This window comes from Mustela lutreola, chromosome X, assembly GCF_030435805.1.
Source record: "Mustela lutreola isolate mMusLut2 chromosome X, mMusLut2.pri, whole genome shotgun sequence".
In the NCBI taxonomy this organism is placed as follows: domain Eukaryota; kingdom Metazoa; phylum Chordata; class Mammalia; order Carnivora; family Mustelidae; genus Mustela; species Mustela lutreola.
The window spans coordinates 31932457-31954951 of record NC_081308.1 but is presented as its reverse complement, the minus strand read 5'-3'; the positions used below and the strand labels follow the sequence as shown (position 1 = coordinate 31954951).

Sequence of the window (22495 nt, the reverse complement as noted above, 5' to 3'; positions counted from 1 at the left end):
CATTATATACCATTTCATGAGAAGATGTAAACCATTGTTTGTCTACTAGTATTTTACAATTAAATCTTTTTTTGTTACTTTGAGTTGCAGGTCTCATCTCTATACCTATTTTAAACATACAATTAATAAGGGAGCCAATGTCTATATTAACATACAATTAATAAGGGAGCCAATGCCACCTCATGGTTCCAATTTCTCCTGGACCCATTTAAAATGTTTTTTTTCTCCTGTGTCCTGAAAGAGATTTGTGCTAATCCAGTAATCATTTTCCACAGCAAGTGGTTATGTAAAGTTATATCATTTTAAAATAACCCATAAGAAAGATTTTATTCTGTAGTGATAACAGGATCACAGAAATGAGACATTTTCATTGAGTGAAATTACCCTACCATGATCATATTAAATCATTTTCCACTTAGAAGAGAATGCTTTTGCAAGCTCCATTTGAGTGCATTTCAATAGTTTAACCACCCATTTTCTATGTCTCAGTGGAGATTTACCCAGAAATCAAGTGGGCAAGTAATTGATTTACAGATTTAAACTATTTTAGTCTTTTTAAATTTTTTTATTTGTTGGAGCATAAGTTCAAGGTTCTAAAGATTTTTTATTTTTATTATTTATTTGACAGAGAGAGATCACAAGTAGGCAGAGAGGCAGGCAGAGAAAGAGGAGAAAGCAGGCCCCTGCTGAGCAGAGAGCCCGATGTGGGACTCGATCCCAGGACCCTGAGATCATGACCTGAGCCGAAGGCAGCGGCTTAACCCACTGAGCCACCCAGGCGCCCAAGTTCAAGGTTCTAAATAATCAATTTTATGAAAACTATATCTGCATGTTTAAAAATGAAAGTAATCTTTACCATCAATTTAAATATCTGAATATTAACAATAAGAAAATTAAATCAAATTAAAACATGGTTAAGAGCAATTAATACCGATTTCATGTTTCATTTAAACCAAAACTCAATTTGGGGCACCTGGGTGGCTCAGTTGGTTAAGTGTCTGACTTCAGCCTAAGTCATGATCTCAGAGTCCTCAGATCGGGATCAGCGCTAGGCTCCAAGTTCAACAGGAAATCTGCTTTACCCTCTCCCCCTGACTCTCTCTCCCCTGCTATGCTCTCCCTGTCTCTCAAATAAGTAAATAAAGTCTTAAAAACAACAACAACAAGATTCAATATTTAACTTTATTAAATAATAATAATGAACATGGATTTAGTAATGCTTTAATAAGTAACATAAAACACTCCTATTCTTAGTCAGTATTACTTAAAATGCCAAATCTATCCCTGTTACTCCAAATGTGTGTGTGTGTTTTTTTAAAGATTTTATTTATTTATTTGACAGACAGATCACAAATAGGCAGAGAGGCAGGCAGAGAGAGAGGGGGAGACAGGCTCCCTGCTGAGCAGAGAGCCCCATGCGGGGCTCGATCCCAGGACCGTGAGACCATGACCTGAGCCGAAGGCAGAGGCTTTAATTCACTGAGCCACCCAGGTGCCCCTCCAAATGTGTTTTAAAGTGAAAGGCCTAATGTAGAAACCAAGAAGAATCAGTACTGAAAGAGTCAAGAGACTGCAGGAACCAAAGACAGGTCTCCTCAAAAATTTGCCACTTTGGGGGCTGCCTGGGTGGCTCAGTGGGTTAAGCCTCTGCCTTCAGCTCAGGTCATGATCTCAGGGTCCTGGGATAGAGTCTCACATCGGGCTCTCTGCTAGGCAGGAAGCCTGCTTCCTCTCTCTCTCTCTCTGCTTGCCTCTCTGCCTACTTGTGATCTCTCCCTGTCAAATAAATAAAATCTTTAAAAAAAAAATTTGCCACTTTGGCAGGAAGATGATTTTGAGTTAAAAAGCAATCAAAACCCAGCAAATTCAGGAAAAGCTCTTTACTTATCTCCTCAACTGCATAAAAAGGATTTAGACAGAAGCCCTGCTCGGGAAAAAGAGAGCTATCACCACAGATAGCTACATTACACTAGGAACTGGGCAGGGAGGAACCTAGCAAGGCCTGATTGATCAAAGTTCTCTGTATCCCTTTGTTTCCAAGAGGCCCAGCAAACATTTGCTTACTAAATATTTATCCTTTTTCATCTTTATGTAAATTGCATTTCTTCCCTTTGAAGTCTCAGACCCCTACCACCCTCTCCTTAATTGAAAATGACATATATACCTCATTTTGCCTATCTTTGTAGTTTCTGTGTCTATGTGCATTCCCAACATACACTACTAAATTTGATTTTTTTTCCTGTTAATCTGTCTCATGTCAATTTGATTCTTAGTCCAGTCAGAAAGACCTTGAGGGGACAGGATAGTCCTGATCCCTGACAAAGCATAATCGTGCTTTTACCATATGTGTGAGGGTAAGTACGCTAAGGTTAAGTTTGCTCTTGGTAACTCTTTTTTTTTTTTTTTTCCCTCTTGGCAACTCTTGAAATATGCAAGTAGAATTCTAATCAGTAAAGCTACTATAAGATACCATAGAGCTAAAAGATGTTTTCCATAAGTACTTAAGGTCCATATTACCGAATTTAAAATAAAACGGCTATAATTTTTTAAAAATGCTATAATTTGAACAATTTATTCTAATGTGCTCATTTAATATGGATGTTTTTAAGGGATCGCAATTTAAGTGTACAACAAAAGCCCTGTTTGCAAAAAAATAGAGTCTAAAACATTTAATGGGTTCTTACCAGAGCAAGGCATTTCATTTCAATAATGTTTACTGGTGGTCCCGGAGAGCTATGGATCTCGAGATGATACCAGACATGGAAATTGCTAAAACTATTATCTGAAAAACAAAAAACAACAAACAAACATCTCTTAATGTAGGTTTCTGAATATCATACTTAACATAAAACTTTGAGAAACCTCAGTACATACCGTTTTCAAACTCTTTGGTGAACTCATTTGTTATGAGAGGGCAGTGGAGGGTGCAAAGCTGATTGCATTACAATTTGTAAGTGCAAAGAGAAGCACCATCCTGCATGGCCATGACCTTGCCCTATAAAAGCTCTTCACCTTCCCCATGTCTTCATTATATTCACCACTAAAATAAGAATGTTTTACTTCTAAGTTAAGAATTGATATTTCCGGGGCGCCTGGGTGGCTCAGTGAATTAAGCCGCTGCCTTTGGCTCAGGTCATGATCTCAGGGTCCTGGGATCGAGCCCCACATCTGGCTCTCTGCTCAGCGGGGAGCCTGCTTCCCCTTCTCTCTCTGCCTAACTCTCTGCCTACTTGTGATCTCTCTCTGTCAAATAAATAAATAAAATCTTTTAAAAAAAAAGAATTGATATTTCCAAAGAAATAACCAATCATTTCTCCCCCTAATTGCCCAAACATTCACATATTATCTATAGAACGGATGTGGAAAACAAAGGCAGAAGAATAGTTACTAAATTTCCTTTCTACCTAGGGCTCACTGACAAGTCCTTGAAACAGGGAGAGCGACATTCCTCTAGGGACTCCACTGCCTCCACCTTAATATTTTGCTATGGGCAAAAGGGAATCCTAGCCTGACTGCCCCCCCACCCCCAACCAGGATCCTGTAGTCTACTTTAACATATAAAAATTCATTTGGAAATTTCCTTTATCTCTAAACTCTCCAAGATATGTGCTGGCAATCATTCCCAAGCATATGGCCCACTGATAAACATCTGAAGGGTCTCATGACTAAGGTTTTATTAGACGGTAATAAATGACCTTTTCCCAACAACAGCTAGCCCCTCAAGGTCCCTGAAACTTTGCTTCCAAAATTCCTTAGAGACTTAGGCTATTCCTGACCCCCTCCCAACTTGCAAGTATATAATGGACCACCCCTCACAACCCCAGGGGCAGCAGCTCTTTCTGCCCATAGTCCGGTCCCTGTGCTTTAATAAAACACCATTTTACACCAAAGACATCTCAACAATTCTTTCTTGGTTGTTGGCTCTGGACTCTACCCCACTGAACCTCACCTATATTCTCAAACTTCATCAGAACTATCTAAGTATTATATTATAGATCACAATGGTACATTTCCAGCACTCTAAGATTCTAGTCTAAGGACAAAATCAGGAATAGTTGATGAGATTTTTTCTTTTCTTGAAGTGTGAAAAAGGATGCTAGCAATTCAGCCTAAAGGAAGCTGGATTGGAAATGAACTACATGGTGAGAAAGTAATGTTTACATCACGGTTCTAGATATATATATATATTTTTTTACTCAATCTCAAGTTTGCCATTTGTTTAACGTGATCTGTTCAGCTTCTACTTTGATACTCTTTATTCTCCAGTGTTGAGTTAGTATATGGTTTAAGATGTCCTCCAATTTCAGTTATTCATATGCATATTGAAATCAGTATTGGCATGTTTTAAAGATTCCGGGTACTGCTCTGTTTGCCTAACTTACTTAGGTGAATCATTACCCTCTTTGGGCCTCAGTTTCCTCATCTGAAAGAAGGGGCCCAGACCAGTGGAATTCTCGCTTCTGAACAAGAGTGTTGTGCATTGCACTATATTGTGTTGTATGGAACTGTATTGCATGGTGAAGGGGAGTAGAATTTGCCACCCCAAAATATGTCTTTGGTATAAGGACCTTTTGAGCTTATTATTATTTTTTAAATATTTTATTTATTTATTTGACAGAGAGAGATCACAAGTAGGCAGAGAGGCACCTAGAGAGAGGGGAGGAAGCAGGCTCCCTGCTGAGCAGAGAACCTGCTGGGAAGTTCTATCCCAGGACTCTGAGACCATGACTTGAGCCAAGGGCAAAGGCTTAACACACTAAGCCACCCAGGCACCCCTTAAACAGATTATTTTTTTAAAAAGTGGATACAGAAGCTCTGAAAACTGAGCAAAAGTTACTCTTTTATAAGAGACATTTACATTTCTCAAGGAAATCTGCATTTGTAAGGGTGTCTCCTCTCTGTACTAAGAAACTGGGAAGACTCAATCTCTAGAAACTCGCATCAGTGGAGAAGACAGTGACCTAAATCTGCAAAACAATGTTACTCTTGTTTACTGTGCTTTCCTGTTAACTTTGCATTATTGGTTCTCCATCCCCCAACATCTTTTTTGTCTTTAACTGGAGACTGTATTTTAAGGTAAGGGCTTGGGCCATTCCAAGGAGTTACTCATTCTTCCTGGGTCTCTCCCAAGTATGCAAGAGGTATACTTTTTCTGGGGGGCGGGGGGGGGGTGGTGGCAGGGAAGGGCAGAGGGAAGGGAAAATGAGGGTCAAAGCAAGCCCCACAACCCACCAGAGCACCACACGGTGCTCAATCCCAGGACCCTGAGATCATGACCTGAACCGAAGTCAAGAATGGAATGTTTAACTGAATGAGCCACCCAAGTATCCCACATGGTAACTGACCTTTTGTGTTTTTTTTAATTATTCCCCCCTACCGGGAACATTGTATCTTATTGTACTGCAATGCACTACTTCATACCATATTATATTATATTGTATTGTATGCCACTCTACTCTAATACTTTAGCTATTAAGAAGTATTTATCAAATTAGTAGATCTAAGAACAATCCAGACATTCAGAACAATTAGCTAATGAGAGGGAGACAGACAAGGCCCATGTGAATTCTTCCAAGTACTTGTGAGAAGTTCTTAAGGGTGATTTTACCTCCGTATTTTGAATTGCCTTCTGTGCGTATTTATTTTATAGACACCAACTAATTACCTTGGAACCATTAATGCACAGAGAATAAGTTACCAGCTTTATGTGGATGTTTGGTTACTGAGGAAACCTGTGTTCACTTTTGTATTGGCTGCTCCTTCAATTCTATGACAGTGCTTTAAATGCTTTTATGATGTTTAAATGTGACATCTCAAAATAAACCAAAGTTGTTAAAATGAAAAATGTTTCCCCTTCTAGGTTGCTCATGTATATTCCACTGGCTTTTCCTATGCTTTAATCCACAGTGAACTCACAGGGAAAATAATTCTGGAGAGAAAGGGCTTCGTGACTATAAAGACTGAATGCCCTACAATTCTGGGTTGGCACAAAGAAAAAATAAAACAGTCTGCTCATCTATGGAATAGAGACTGTCTTAGTCAAGGTTCTCCAGAGAAAGAGAACCAATAGGATATGTGTATACATAAAAAGAGACAGAGAAAGACAGAGAAACAGAAGCTGAGAGAGACTGATTTTAAGAAAACGGCTCATGCAATTGACTTGATAGATCCAAAATCTGCAGGTTAGGTCACCAGGCTGTAGACCCAGGAAAGAATTGCAGTGCAAACCCAAAAGTAGTCCATGGGTAGAATTCTTTTCTGTTCTGGGGAACAAAATTCATTTTTGTTCTGGGAGGTCGGTTTTGGTTCTGTTAAAATATTCAACTGATTAGATGAGACCTACCCACACTATGGAGGTCCATCTTCTTTATTCAAAGGCCACAGATTTAAATATAATTCTCATCCAAAATCACCTTCACAGAAACATCCAGAAAAATGTTTTACTATTATCTGGGCACAATAACCTAGCTAGGTTGGCACATAAAATTAGCTATCACAGAAACAATAACAGTTAATATTTGTGATTGCTGTGATGATCACATAAGGCACTGTTGTGATGTAGCTGATTTAATTCCAGCAGTGATAAAAATGAACAGTATGAGTTTATTGGTTAGTATAAGATTAAAGATGGTTTATTAGCGAGAACAAAAGTAATAATTATTAAACATTGTTTAACCACAGGACTTAAACACATTAAAACTTTTTGCTGATTATAAAATCAGTAACATTCACTATAGTGAGTTTTAGAAATTCCTGAAAAGCCTAAAGATGAAATTTATTCATTACCTCATGACTAAGAGTAAATACTTATTTTTCTTATATAAAACTCCAGGCTTGATATATCAATAAAGACACAAAGGTATAAATACACTGGCGTATACAAATTATATAAAATTGGTATATCCATATGCATGTGTGTGTTTGTGTGTGTAAACACATTTTTTTTTTTAGACTTTAATTTTTTATTTTTTATAAACATATATTTTTATCCCCAGGGGTACAGGTCTGTGAATCACCAGGTTTACACACTTCACAGCACTCACCAAATCACATACCCTCCCCAATGTCCATAATCCCACCCCCTTCTCCCAAACCCCCTCCCCCCGGCAACGCTCAGTTTGTTTTGTGAGATTAAGAGTCACTTATGGTTTGTCTCCCTCCCAATCCCATCTTCTTTCATTTATTCTTCTTCTACCCACTTAAGCCTCCATGTTGCATCACCACTTCCTCATATCAGGGAGATCATATGATAGTTGTCTTTCTCTGCTTGACTTATTTCGCTAAGCATGATACGCTCTAGTTCCATCCATGTTGTTGCAAATGGCAAGATTTCATTTCTTTTGATGGCTGCATAGTATTCCATTGTGTATATATACCACATCTTCTTGATCCATTCATCTGTTGATGGACATCTAGGTTCTTTCCATAGTTTGGCTATTGTGGACATTGCTGCTATAAACATTCGGGTGCATGTGTCCCTTTGGATCACTACATTTGTATCTTTAGGGTAAATACCCAATAGTGCAATTGCTGGGTCATAGGGCAGTTCTATTTTCAACATTTTGAGGAACCTCCATGCTGTTTTCCAGAGTGGCTGCACCAGCTTGCATTCCCACCAACAGTGTAGGAGGGTTCCCCTTTCTCCGCATCCTCGCCAGCATCTGTCATTTCCTGATTTGTTGATTTTAGCCATTCTGACTGGTGTGAGGTGATATCGCATTGTGGTTTTGATTTGTATTTCCCTGATGCCGAGTGATATGGAGCACTTTTTCATGTGTCTGTTCGCCATCTGGATGTCTTCTTTGCAGAAATGTCTGTTCATGTCCTCTGCCCATTTCTTGATTGGATTATTTGTTCTTTGGGTGTTGAGTTTGCTAAGTTCTTTATAGATTCTGGACACTAGTCCTTTATCTGATATGTCGTTTGCAAATATCTTCTCCCATTCTGTCAGTTGTCTTTTGATTTTGTTAACTGTTTCCTTTGCTGTGCAAAAGCTTTTGATCTTGATGAAATCCCAGTAGTTCATTTTTTCCCTTGCTTCCCTTGCCTTTTGCGTTGTTCCTAGGAAGATGTTGCTGCGGCAGAGGTCGAAGAGGTTGCTGCCCGTGTTCTCCTCAAGGATTTTGATGGATTCCTTTCGTACATTGAGATCCTTCATCCATTTTGAGTCTATTTTTGTGTGTGGTGTAAGGAAATGGTCCAATTTCATTTTTCTGCATGTGGCTGTCCAATTTTCCCAGCACCATTTATTGAAAAGGCTGTCTTTTTTCCATTGGACATTCTTTCCTGCTTTGTCGAAGATTAGTTGACCATAGATTTGAGGGTCTATTTCTGGGCTCTCTATTCTGTTCCATTGATCTATGTGTCTGTTTTTGTGCCAGTACCATGCTGTCTTGATGATGTCCATCACTGGACCCGATGGACATCACAGATATATTCAGAATATTTCATCCCAAAGCAACAGAATACACATTCTTCTCTAGTGCATATGGAACATTCTCCAGAATAGATCACATCCTCGGTCCTAAATCAGGACTCAACCGGTATCAAAAGATTGGGATCATTCCCTGCATATTTTCAGACCACAATGCTCTAAAGCTAGAACTCAACCACAAAAGGAAGTTTGGAAAGAACCCAAATACATGGAGACTAAACAGTATCCTTCTAAAGAATGAATGGGTCAACCGGGAAATTAAAGAAGAATTGAAAAAAATCATGGAAACAAATGATAATGAAAATACAACGGTTCAAAATCTGTGGGACACAACAAAGGCAGTCCTGAGAGGAAAATATATAGCGGTACAAGCCTTTCTCAAGAAACAAGAAAGGTCTCAGATACACAACCTAACCCTACACCTAAAGGAGCTGGAGAAAGAACAAGAAAGAAACCCTAAGCCCAGCAGGAGAAGAGAAATCATAAAGATCAGAGCAGAAATCAATGAAATAGAAACCAAAAAAACAATAGAACAAATCAACGAAACTAGGAGCTGGTTCTTTGAAAGAATTAATAAAATTGATAAACCCCTGGCCCGACTTATCAAAAAGAAAAGAGAAAGGACCCAAATAAATAAAATCATGAATGAAAGAGGAGAGATCACAACTAACACCAAAGAAATACAAACTATTATAAGAACATACTATGAGCAACTCTACGGCAATAAATTTGACAATCTGGAAGAAATGGATGCATTCCTAGAAACATATAAACTACCACAACTGAACCAGGAAGAAATAGAAAGCCTGAACAGACCCATAACCAGTAAGGAGATTGAAACAGTCATCAAAAATCTCCAAACAAACAAAAGCCCAGGGCCAGACGGCTTCCCGGGGGAATTCTACCAAACATTTAAAGAAGAACTAATTCCTATTCTCCTGAAACTGTTCCAAAAAATAGAAATGGAAGGAAAACTTCCAAACTCATTTTATGAGGCCAGCATCACCTTGATCCCAAAACCAGACAAGGATCCCACCAAAAAAGAGAGCTATAGACCGATATCCTTGATGAACACAGATGCGAAAATACTCAACAAAATACTAGCCAATAGGATTCAACAGTACATTAAAAAGATTATTCACCACGACCAAGTGGGATTTATTCCAGGGCTGCAAGGTTGGTTCAACATCCGCAAATCAGTCAATGTGATACAACACATCAATAAAAGAAAGAACAAGAACCATATGATACTCTCAATAGATGCTGAAAAAGCATTTGACAAAGTACAACATCCCTTCCTGATCAAAACTCTTCAAAGTGTAGGGATAGAGGGCACATACCTCAATATCATCAAAGCCATCTATGAAAAACCCACCGCAAATATCATTCTCAATGGAGAAAAACTGAAAGCTTTTCCGCTAAGGTCAGGAACACGGCAGGGATGTCCATTATCACCACTGCTATTCAACATCGTACTAGAGGTCCTAGCCTCAGCAATCAGACAACAAAAGGAAATTAAAGGCATCCAAATCGGCAAAGAAGAAGTCAAATTATCACTCTTCGCAGATGATATGATACTATATGTGGAAAACCCAAAAGACTCCACTCCAAAACTGCTAGAACTTATACAGGAATTCAGTAAAGTGTCAGGATATAAAATCAATGCACAGAAATCAGTTGCATTTCTCTACACCAACAGCAAGACAGAAGAAAGAGATATTAAGGAGTCAATCCCATTTACAATTGCATCCAAAACCATAAGATACCTAGGAATAAACCTAACCAAAGAGACACAGAATCTATACTCAGAAAACTATAAAGTACTCATGAAAGAAATTGAGGAAGACACAAAGAAATGGAAAAATGTTCCATGCTCCTGGATTGGAAGAATAAATATTGTGAAAATGTCTATGCTACCTAAAGCATTCTACACATTTAATGCAATTCCTATCAAAGTACCATCCATCTTTTTCAAAGAAATGGAACAAATAATGCTAAAATTTATATGGAACCAGAAAAGACCTCGAATAGCCAAAGGGATATTGAAAAAGAAAGCCAACGTTGGTGTAAACACATTTTTATCCTTCAGACAACATTTGCTATTAGAACTTGAGTTTTATCCCTAATCATTAGGAAAATGCAAATCAAAAACCACAATGAGCTATCGCCTCACAACCGTTAGGATGGCTACTATCTAAAGAACAGACAACTGCAAGTGCTGGTGGGATATGTAGAAAAGGTAACCTTGTGCTCTGTTGGTAGCAAATACAAATTAGTGGACCCACTGAAACCGCCAACAGAATTAAGTAATTAAGTAATTAAAGGCAAGTCGCCCATAGTTAAAGACCATGGGAAAAACACCGGGAAGGAACTTAGAATATGCTTTAAGATAAGGAAAATATAGGGGTGCCTGGCTAGCTCAGTCGGAGGAGCATGCGACTCTTGATCTTGGGGTTGTGAGTTTGAGGCCCATGATAGGCATGGAGAAAACTTAAATAAATAAATAAAGTTAAAAAAAAAAAAAAGATAATGAAAATTTAGCTCAAGGGAACAGGAAATTAAATAGCCTGTGCTGACATCATAGTCACAAGGTGTATAGCCTCAGTTTTTGCTAACAAAGCTTTCATCACTGACACACATTGTTAAAATGTTTTGCAGAACTAGACCAGCGAATGAAATGACCACCTAACCACAACCTTGAAGAAACAGGTGACTTGGCACCAGTTAATCCGTCTTTAAGTTTACCCAATCCTGACCAATCAGAAGGACCCAAAATTCCAAGCCCTTTACCCTTGATTTCTGCACTAAAACACTCACTTGCAAGTCATCAAAAATTCAGGATTTTGAACATTACTTCCCTGTTCTCTGGGGTGGTGCCACACCGTAAATAGCTATCTTTCTTCAGTGCAAAAGCTCAGGTTATTTTTTTTTTTAATTGGCTTGCTGCACATTGGACAGATGAACTATTGTTAGGTACAGTTATACCACTATGGAAAACAGTACGGACAATCCTCCAAAATTTTAAAATAAAATTTCCATGCCCACATTTGGGTATTTATCTGAAGAAAATAAAAATATTTACTTGGAAAAGATGTATCCACCCCACGTTTATCAGAGCATTATTTATAATAGCCAAGATAACAGAAACAACCTAAGTGTTCATCATGGGATGAATGGATAAAGAAGTTGTGAAATATATATATATATAGAATCGATTATTATTCAGCCATTTAAAAAAACAAAAACAAAAACAAAAACAAAAGGAAAATCCTATCATTTACAACAAGGACATACCTTGAAGGCATTATGCTAAAGTGAAATAAATCAGAAAGTGAAAGAAAAACACTGTATGACCTCACTTAAGTGTGGTGTCTTTAAGAAAACTCAGAAAAGAGATTAGACTTGTGGTTATCAAAGGTAGAACAAGAGAGAGAGGTAGAAAGGGAGAAAGGTCGTCAGAATATACAAACTTTCAGTTATAAGAGAAATAAGGACTATAATGTAATTACAACATCATGACTATAGCGAACACTGCTGTATGATATATAGGACAGTTGTTAAGAGTGTAAATCCTAAGAGTTCTTATCATAAGGAAATTTTTTTTCCCTTTCTTTTCTTTTTACTGGATCTATATGAGAAGATAGAACTAGCAGGACTTACTGTGGTAATCTTTTCACAATATATGTAAAGCAAACCATCATGTTGTGTACCTTAAACTTATACAGTGATGTATGTCAACTATTTTTCAATAAGAATGGAAAAAAAAACTTTTGTGCAAGTAATACATATTCAAAACAATTTTAAATAAAATTATAAAGCTAACATATTTAAGTGTCAATTATTCAAAAAAAATAGATCACATAAGGAACATTCTTATAGAAAAATATAAGTGCAGATCTTTGATTATTTTATTCAAACTAATTTCTTAGAATGAAATAATTGGATCAAAGGGGATAAAAAATCTTAAAAGTTTTAGGGGTGCTGGGCTGGCTCAGTTGGTAGAGCATGTGAATCTCAATCTCAGGGTATAAGTTCGAACCTGACATTGGGCATAGAGATTACTTAAAAATAAAATCTAAAAAGAAAAGAGTTTTAAGCATATTAAATTAAGCATTTAAGGAAATGGTCTCAAATTCCCATTATAATGCATAAGGTTGTCTCTTTCAATATAATCCTCATCAAAACTGAGTGTTAACTAATATTTTTCAAATTTTTCAATTTGTAAAAGGTTAAAAAAATCTTTAGTTGTCTTCATTTCTTTTTCCCCCCAGCTTTGTTGAAGTACAACTATTAAAAATTATATATATTTAAGGTACAACTTGATTTGATACAGTATGCATTATAAAATACTCACTACAATTAAGCTAATTAACACATCCATCATCTCACTTAATTACGGATTTTTGGTGGGGGTGGTGAAGACACTTAAGATCTACCTTCTAAGGAAATCTCAAGTACAACCTACTGTATTATTAACTATAATCATGTTGTTCTACATTAATTAGTTCTCCAAAATTTATTCATTTTACCTAACTAAAACTTCCCTAACTGAAAAGAGATACACTGCTGAGCAGTCAGTAGGAAGAAGTTCCATGTTCTTATAGGAGATGGAAAGGTTAATCCTGTATGATATAAGAAAACCACTTTGAAGAACTGGGGATACTTGTAATATTATTAGATGCATTTTTCCTAGCTTTTAATCTATCTTGAAACCTGTCATTACATCATGCACATTTTCTTATTAGGTATCACTACTCCCTTTTATTCCATTAACATGATACCTTAATATTCTGATTTTCTTTCAGACGTTTACCTGGCTTTCCTTCATGGTTCGTCTACCTTAGATTTCGATGGGGTTTTCACTTAGCATAATCCATCTGCAACAGTCATCTACTCTTTGAGCTCACCTGCATTTCAACTAAAGAAACACTAAAGCTTTACAGCCTGCTTTTACTTTTTCATCTGGCCTCAGCTTCAAATGTTCAATTGATGACTGGATATCGCTACATAAATGTCTTGCTGTCACCTCAAAATCAGCAAGCACAAAACTGTGTCAAGTATTATAATCTCCCAGACTTTTTATTTCTTCTTGTTGATAGTTCAACAACTAAACTACTCCATCGTATTGCTGTCTCCTCATCTGTTTTGCGTGGACAAGTGGACTGATGGGCCTTGAACTGACAGTAACCCCTCTACAGAGTGCACACACTAGATAACAAGTCTTTACAGTCACAAGTCAGTGTGAATTTCTGGTATGACTCCCCAAACACTCTTGTGATAAGCTCTCTCCTCTGCCTCCCAGGACTTCCCCTTGTGCAGCCCTTAGATGAGACCCCCTTGATGCTTACCAAAACCCTATTCTTTTTGGTTTGAATTAACCTATCTGGTCTCAGCCCAGGAACCCCAAATCATTCTTCCTGACAACTGTAATTAAGGCATATGCTCAGGTCCTTCTTCCCCCTGTGCACCCTTGCCTTGACTTGTCCATGTGGCCTCTCAAGGAGTGAAGTAATCCTTTAGGACCTCAAACTAGAGTAATAAACTCTAGTTCACTTTCCCTTGTGGTCTTTTGTTGAACCTTGACACACCATCTGACACCCCAAGGGTCTACTTAACAAATGTCATTTTAACAAAGTCCCAACACTTCTAAATTAATACCTTGATATTTTTCTATTCACCAAGATACAAACAAACTTTGTTCATTTTTAGAATCAATCCTCTCTTTCCAACTCCTCTCTTAAAAGAGTCATCTAGGGGAGTCTGGGTGGTTCAGTTGGTTAAGCATCTGCCTTTGGCTCAGGTCATGATCCCAGGGTCCTGGGATTGAGCCCCGCATCGGGCTCCCTGCTCTGTGGGGAGTCTGCTTCTCCCTCTCCCACTCCCCCTGCTTGTGTTCCCTCTTTCGCTGTGACTCTCTGTCAAATAAATAAATAAAATATTAAAAAAAAAAAAAAAGAGAGAGAGGAAGAGAGAGAGAGAGTCATCTAATTCTGGCCTCTGAAATATTTTCCTTCTTTAATGGTATCTCTATCCCCATGCCACCATAAAAATACATTGTTCTCTTCACTTCAAAGCCAGTTTGCTGTCCCAGTGTACTGCCTAGCTGGCCCCGACTGCTGTTCCCTTTCCAAACCATTTTGAATAGTGTATAAATAAACACTCTTAATCCATGTATTCTGTGATGGTTAATTTTATGTGTCAACTTGGCTGGACCACAGTGGACCCCCCCACAGTGGACCCCCCCACAGTGGAGTCTGAGTAAAGCAGATTGCCTGCATAATGTGGGTACACGTCCTGCAATCAGTTGGAGGCCCTAAGAGTAAATACTGATGTTATCTGAAGAAGAATCAATTCTTACTCAAGACTTAAAGAGAAGCTGCCTGAGCTTGCAACCTGCCTGCCCTGCTTCAGGAATTTAGGCCCAAGATCACAACAGCAGCTCTTACCTAATTTTCTGCACTGATTGCTTGACCTACAGATTTTCAACTTGCTAGTCCCCACAATAATGTCAGGTATTTAAAAAAAAAATTTCAGCATCTCAGGACACCTGGGTGGCTCAGTTGGTTAAGTGTCTGACTTTGGCTCAGGTCATGATCCCAGGATTCTGGGATCAAGGGCCACATGGGCCCTCTGCTCAGCAGGGAGCCTGCTTCTCCCTCTCCCTCTGCCTGCTGTTCTCCCTGCATATGCACGTGCACATGGACTCTCTCTGTCAAATAAATAAAATCTTTTTAAAAAAAATTTCAACATCTGCCTCTCCATCTTTCTTTCTTTCTCAATTTATATTATATCATATTATGGTAGTGTCTGTTTTACTGAAGAATCCTGACTAAACACAAAATCATTCAATAAAGATTTCTTCTTTGATATACCTCATTGTCTCCACAGCTTTGCTTCAGTTGACCCACTGTTCTCTAATGGCCTCTTAAGATGTCCCTGCTACTCACACATAAGAGAATTCAATCACTCATTTTCCAGAAAATCTGCCCTGTGCTTTCCAGTTCTCCATTATTGCTATTTCCTTTGAATTTCTACTAAAAAGATATGTTTAACAACATTCAAATAAAGCTTTAAAACATAGGAAGGAAAAAAATAGCACTGACTTTCTTCAGCATATGAGGAAGATTGTTATCATCTACTATGCTGAAGAAAAGCACATTATCTTGTTAAAATTATATACTCATTAGGGCACCTGGGTGGCTCAGTCAGTTAAGTGTCTGCCTTTGGCTCAGGTCATGATCCCAGGGTCCTGGGATCGGGTCCCACATCCGGCTTCTTGCTCCACAGAGAGACTGCTTCTTCCTCTCCCTCTGTCCCTCCCCATGCCTCTCATGCTCTCTCTGTCTCTGACTCAAATAAATAAATAAAATCTTTTAAAAAATTACATATCATTAACATTTTATCAGAAATATACTGCAATTTTTTGTTGAATAACAAGTATATGTAAAGTTTTTCACTTATGAAAGAGTAGACAGCCTTCAAGCTGAAGTATTATAATTTATTAATGTTAAAACTGTACAAATCCATAAAGTAAATACATAAAGTTAATCCTGAAATAATACAATAAAATTCTTACAGATATATGCAACCCTCACTTGTACATACATTATGAATGTAAAATATTTATCCATTTAAAAGTGAATGATTGAAAAGTGATCATGAAACTTTCCTTAATTATCAATTTACCTGAGTCTTCCTCATTAATCTGGTGGAATAGTTCCGATAATGATTTCTGAAAGGAGGGTACTCGACCTCGATCTTGATCTGAATCTTCCTGAGAGTCATCATCTTGTCTGTGTTTAACAGAAAATGAAATTGCACCTAGAACATATAAGTCCAAGATGCCAAATTAACCAAGGATTGTTTTTCTAAAATGAAAGGTCAATTTTTAGGTACTAAAGATGCTTTAGCTTGAAACTAATAAAAATAAAGCCAAATAGAAATCCTAGGCCTTAATATCACATTTAAACCTGATGTTGGTACAGAACAATTTAACACAGAGTTCATTAATATTTGTTTTAAGTATAAGAGATAATCAGTTTTTAATTAAAATGAGCAGTGTAATACCTGGTTTCACAACTGGGGATGTCCATCACCAGCTATGTGCCTCGGTTTGCACAGATATGAAACAGAGGTGACACTGGTAGCAGTTGGTGACATCACATATTACGAAGTGTCTCTGGTATTACACTGGCTCCCTCTGAGTATCTGGGAGTGTTCCTAATAGTTCACCAGCTACTCACCACTCTCAGAAGAGTGAGAAGGATAGGCCCCAGAATGTGACTGAGAGGGGTGGAAGTCAGACTGTTTCAGGATCTACAGTCGGATTGAGGTTGGCAGGCGTGACCACAGAACATGGATGGACGTGTCTCCCTCTGAGTCCCTGGGCAGGCAGGACTGCTTCTAGACTGTAGCTATGAGGGGCTAAAAAACTGGATTGTGGGGTTGATCCCAGATATAAGCACAGATCATAGTCAATGGGCACACTTCTGGGGCATAGCATGTCTCCCAAGATGATTGTTCCCAGACCATGACTGGGAGTGGCTGGCCAAGTTACAGGACCATTTCAGGATCTGCAGTTGAACTAAACTGGAGGGCGTGCCTCAGGTGCACAGAACAGTGTGTCTTCCCCAAGGAGCTAGATGGGCAGGAACCATGGCTGAGATGGGCTGAAGCTGGGCCATGAGCCACTTCAGGGTCCACAAATGGGACTAAATTCTATGGGCTTGTTACACAGGACATGGACAGTCAATGATTCCTGCTAGCTCCTTGTGAAAGATGCTTATTTTCTGTTGCTCCTTGTAGCAAGAATACTGATGCTTAGATAACTTGAGTATTTTTTATAGGCCATGCATAACAACTTGATGTGTAAAAGATGAACCATTTCAATGAATTTTATATCAATATTAATACAGCAAATAAAGAATATTTAAGTAGCATTTGACCATAACTCTGGTTAAATCCAACTTTCAGATCACTGAATGCTATATCTCACTAACCCCCACTGCCTAGGCAAACACTAATCTACTTTGTGTCTGAACAATTCATAGAAATCATGTAACATGTGGTCATTTGTGACTAGCTTTTTTCACTTAGCAAAATGTTTTCAAGGTTCATCTGTATTGTGGTATATATCACTATATCATTTCATTGACAAATGATACTAAATTGTATGATATGCCGTATTTCATGTATCCACAAATGTGGAAATTCCGTTTGCTTCCACTTTTGTCTACTATGACCAATGCTTCCATGAAAACATCTACAAGCTTTGAAGTGGACATAGATGCTCATTTGTCATGGACATAGATATATCTAGGAGTGGGATTGCTGAAGCAAATGATAACTCAATATTTAACCTTCAGAGTTACTGCTTCCAAAACTGTCTGTCAAAGTGACTGTACCATTTTCTTTTCTACCAAAAGGGCATAATGGCTCCTATTTCTCTACATCTTCTCTCATAGTTTTTACTGTCATTTTGATTAGAGCCTTCTTAGTAAGTTTGAAGTAGTATCTCACTGGGATTTTGATTTGCATTTTTCTAATGGCTAATAGGTTGACTATCTTTTCATGTGCTTACTGCTCATGTGCATATCCGCCCTGGGGAACTGTCTATTTATTTATCTATTTTTTTTTAAGATTTTATTTATTTATTTGACAGACAGAGATCACAAGTAAGCTAGCAGGAATAAGCTCCTGCTGCTTATCATACCAAGAGCCCTCCTTAATACCATCACCTATTTAATCTATCCCCCTGCTCACCTCCCGTCTGGTAACCACCAGTTTGTTTTCTATAGTTAAGAGTCTGTTTCTTCGTTTGTCTCATTTTCTCTCTTTTTTTCCCTTTCCTCACTTGTTTTCTTTCTTAAATTCTACTTATGAGTGAAATCATATGGTATTTTTCTTTCTCTGACTTGTTTCACCTAGCATAATACTCTCTAGTTCCACCTATGTCATCGCAAATGGCAAGATTTCATTTTTTTATGCCTGAGTAATATTCCACGCTATAAACACACATCTTCCTTATCCATTCATCAGTTGATGGACACTTAGTCTGTTTCCATAATTTGGCTATTGTAGAAAATTCTGCTATAGATATCAGGGTGCATTTATCCCTTTGAATTCCTACTTTGAGATTAAAAAAAAATATATATATATATATAGATAGATAGATAGATATACACATATACATATATACACATATATGTATATATATGTGGTTTTTAAAAAATTAATATTTTATTTATTTATTTGACACAGAGGGAGAGTGAGTGAGAGAGCACAAGTGAGGGGAGGGGCAGAAGGAGAGGGAGAAGCAGGCTCCCTGCTGAGCAAGCGTGACATGGGGCTCTATCCTAGGATCCAGGGATCATGACCCAAGCCCAAGGCAGACACCCAACCAACTGAGCCACCCAGGTGCCCCTAAAATATATTTTGGATACCCATTCATGTATTAGATGTTCAAAAGTTTATGAGGGGTGCTGGGGTGGCTCAGGGGGTTAAAGCCTCTGCCTTCAGCTCAGGTCATAATCCCAGGGTCCTAGGATCGAGCCCCGCATCGGGCTCTCTGCTCAGCAGGGATCCTGCTTCCTAATCTCTCTATGCCTGCCTCTCTACCTACTTGTGATCTCTGTCAAATAAATAAATAAAATCTTAAAAAAAAAAGTTTATAAGAGAGAGATAAGGACACTCTATGTTGATAAAGATTCAATTCACCAAAACAAAAACAAAAACTCTTAAACTCATAGATACAAAGACTAGATTGGTGGTTGCCAGAGGTGATGGATGTAATGTACAGCATGGCAATTACAGTTGATAATACTGTATTACATATTTAAAAGTTGCTAAGAGAGCAGATCTTAAGTTTTCATCACAAGAAAAAAGAATTTTGTAGCTATGTATAGTAGCAGATATTAACTAGACTTACATGATGATTACTTGCAATATATACAAAGCATCAAATAAAAAATTCAATTCAGCAAGATTATATAAAAATTATAGATATATACACACCTAAAAACAGAGGCCAACAATATTTGAAACAAAAACTGACAGAACTGGAAGAAGAAATAAACAAGTCTACAATTAGAGCTGAAACCTTCAATACCTCAGTTTCATTAATGGAGAGAACTGGACAGAAGACAAATAAAGAAAGACTGTGGGGGTGCCTGGGTGGCTCAGTCATTAAGTGTCTCCTTTGGCTCAGGTCATAATCCCAGGGTCCTGGGATCAAGCCCTGCATCAGGCTCCCTGCACACAGGAAGCCTACTTTTCCCTCTCCACTCCCCCTGCTTGTGTTCCCTCTCTCACTGTGTCTCTGTCAAATAAATAAAATATTAAAAAAAAAATAGATACTGTGAACACCTCTGTAAAACCACTAGACTTAATTGGATTATATAGAACATTCTACCCAACAATAGTAGAATACACATTCTTCTTAAATTGACATGGAACACAGTCCAGGACAAATTACATGTGAGGTCACAAAACATATCTTAATAAATCTTAAACGATTTAAATCATACAAAGCATCATTTCTCATCACAATGAAATGAAAGCACAAATCAACAATGGAAAAAAAGATGGACGCAAATTTGCAGACTAAACAACAAAGGCTTAACCAATATTTCAAAGAAGAAATCACAATGGATTGTCTATCTCTCTGATTTTTTCCCATTCGGTTTTCCCTCTCTTCCCCTGTGGTTTTCGGTATTATTTCTTATGTTCCACATATGAATAAAATCAGAGAGGGAGACAAATTACAAGAAACTCTGGACTCTGGGAGCTGGGTGATGGGCATTAAGGAAGGCACATGTGGTGATGAGTACTGGGCGTTATAGCCAACTAATGAATCAATGAACACAACATCAAAACCTAAAGATGTAGGAGCCTGGGTGGCTCAATGGGTTGAAGCCTCTGCCTTCGGCTTGGGTCATGATCTCAGGGTCCTGGGAGGGAGTCCTGCATCTGGCTCTCTGCTCGGCAGGGAGCCTGCTTCCCCGCCCCCTCTGCCTGCCTCTCTGCCTACTTGTGATCTCTGTTGGTTAAATAAATAAATAAAATCTTAAAAAAAAAAAAAAACCAACAAACTAATGATGTACTCTATGTTGGCTAATTGAACATAATAAAAAAATTATATGGCCCTACAAAACCTAAAGTATATACTGTTTTGTTCTTTGTAGCAAAGTTTGAAAAAAAGTCACAAAGGAAATTAGAAAATATCAGACAATTGAAAAGGAAAACACAGTACACAAAATTGATGTGATACAATGAGAGCAGCACTAAGAGGGCAATTCATAGTAGCAAAAGCATACATTAAAAAGAATAGTCTAAAATCAACAACCTCTGGTGCTTGGGTGGCTCAGCAGATTAAGCATCTGACTCTTGATTTCAGTTCAGGTCTTGATCTCAGGGTTGTGAGTTCAAGCTCCACAAAAAAAATTTAAATAAGTAAATAATAAAACCAGTAACTTCATTGCACACTGCTATGAAACTAGAAGAAGAAGAGCAAACTGGACCTAAAGCTAGCAGAAGGAAGAAATAATAAAGATCAGAATGTAGATAAATAAAACAGAGAAGAGAGAAACAATAGAGAAAATAAAAGTATTGGTTCGCTCTTTGAAAAGATCACCACAACTGGCAGAGCTTAGAAGTAGTTAAGAAAAAGGGAATGAAGAGTCAAATTAATAAAATCAGAAATAAAGTGCGGACAATACATTGTTTTCACCAAAATAAAAAGCATTATAAGAGAATACTATGAACAATTATATGCCCCACAAATTGGATAACTTAGATGAAATGGCCAATTTTCTAGAAATACACAATCTACTAAAACTGCTCATGAATAAGAGATAAGCTGAATAGACATAAAACTAATAAGGAGATTATATCAGTAATCAAACACTTACTACAAAGAAAAGCCCAGGATAAGATGGCTTCACTGTTGAATTCTATCAAATATTTAAAGAAGAATTAATATTTTTTTTTCTTAAACACTTAAAAATTGAAGAGGATGGAAAACAGCTTAACTCATTCTAGGAGGCCAGCAATACCCTGATACAAAAGCAGACAAAGATAGGACAAGAAAAGAAAACTAAAATCCAATATTGTTGAAGAACATTGATAAAAAACTTTTTAACAAAATACTAGCAAATCAAATTCAGTAACATATGAAAAAGATTATATAGATAGCATTGTCAAGTGGGATTCATTCCAAGAATGAATGGATGAATGGATGAAGGGTGGGGTTCAATACACACAAATCAATCAGTGTAATATACCACATAAACAGAACAGAAAAAAACAACCATGACCATCTTGATTGGTGGATAAAAAGTATTTGGCAAAATTCAACAACATTTCATGATAAAAATAAATTAGGGACAGAATTTCCTCAAATAGCCACATACAAAAACCACAGCTAATATTATATTGAGTGGTAAAGACTAAAATCTTTTCCTTTAAGATAAGAAACAAGAGAAGGATGTTGGTTTAGTCACTTCTATTCAACATAATACTAGAATTTCTAGCCGGAACAATTATGCAAGAAAAAGTAGTAAAAGTATCCAAAGGGAAAAGGAAGAAACAAAATTACGTTTGCAGATGACACAATCTCATTAACCTAAATGACTGCACACATAAAAAATGTTAGACCTAATAAATGTGCAGGATACAAAATCAACAAACAAAAGCAATTAAGTTTCTATATACTAGCAATGAACAATTCGAAAAGGAAACTTTTAAGAAAAACAATTCATTTAGATAAAAACCATTATTTGGATAAGCCTACATTATGTTAAACAATATGTTTGTACTGATTAATAAGGAAACCTAATCAATATTTCAAATATTATGAAATACTCTCGAGAATTAAAAGCACATCCTCCATTCTTCCTCATTTTAGCCTATTTATATACTTGGCATATTTTTTCTTCCTTCAACATACCCATCTAAACACTATTACAGTTTTATTCTCCCTTAACAAAAAGAATTTGAACAATCATTTGTAAAACAATTCAAAAGCCCTACATGAGTATAACAAGACCGTATATATCAGCATGC

General features: G+C 37.4%; 1 protein-coding gene across 1 annotated transcript in view; it reads right to left on the bottom strand.

Moving 5' to 3' along the window:
* CFAP47 (cilia and flagella associated protein 47) overlaps window positions 1-22495 on the bottom strand; it is a 546720-nt gene that overhangs the window by 164873 nt on the left and 359352 nt on the right. The window contains exons 50-51 of the mRNA XM_059157736.1: window positions 16121-16255; window positions 2685-2782 (exon numbers count right to left, since the gene is read on the bottom strand). Of these exons, the coding sequence (XP_059013719.1) occupies window positions 2685-2782; window positions 16121-16255 (233 nt within the window). The remainder of the gene's footprint in view (window positions 1-2684; window positions 2783-16120; window positions 16256-22495) is intronic.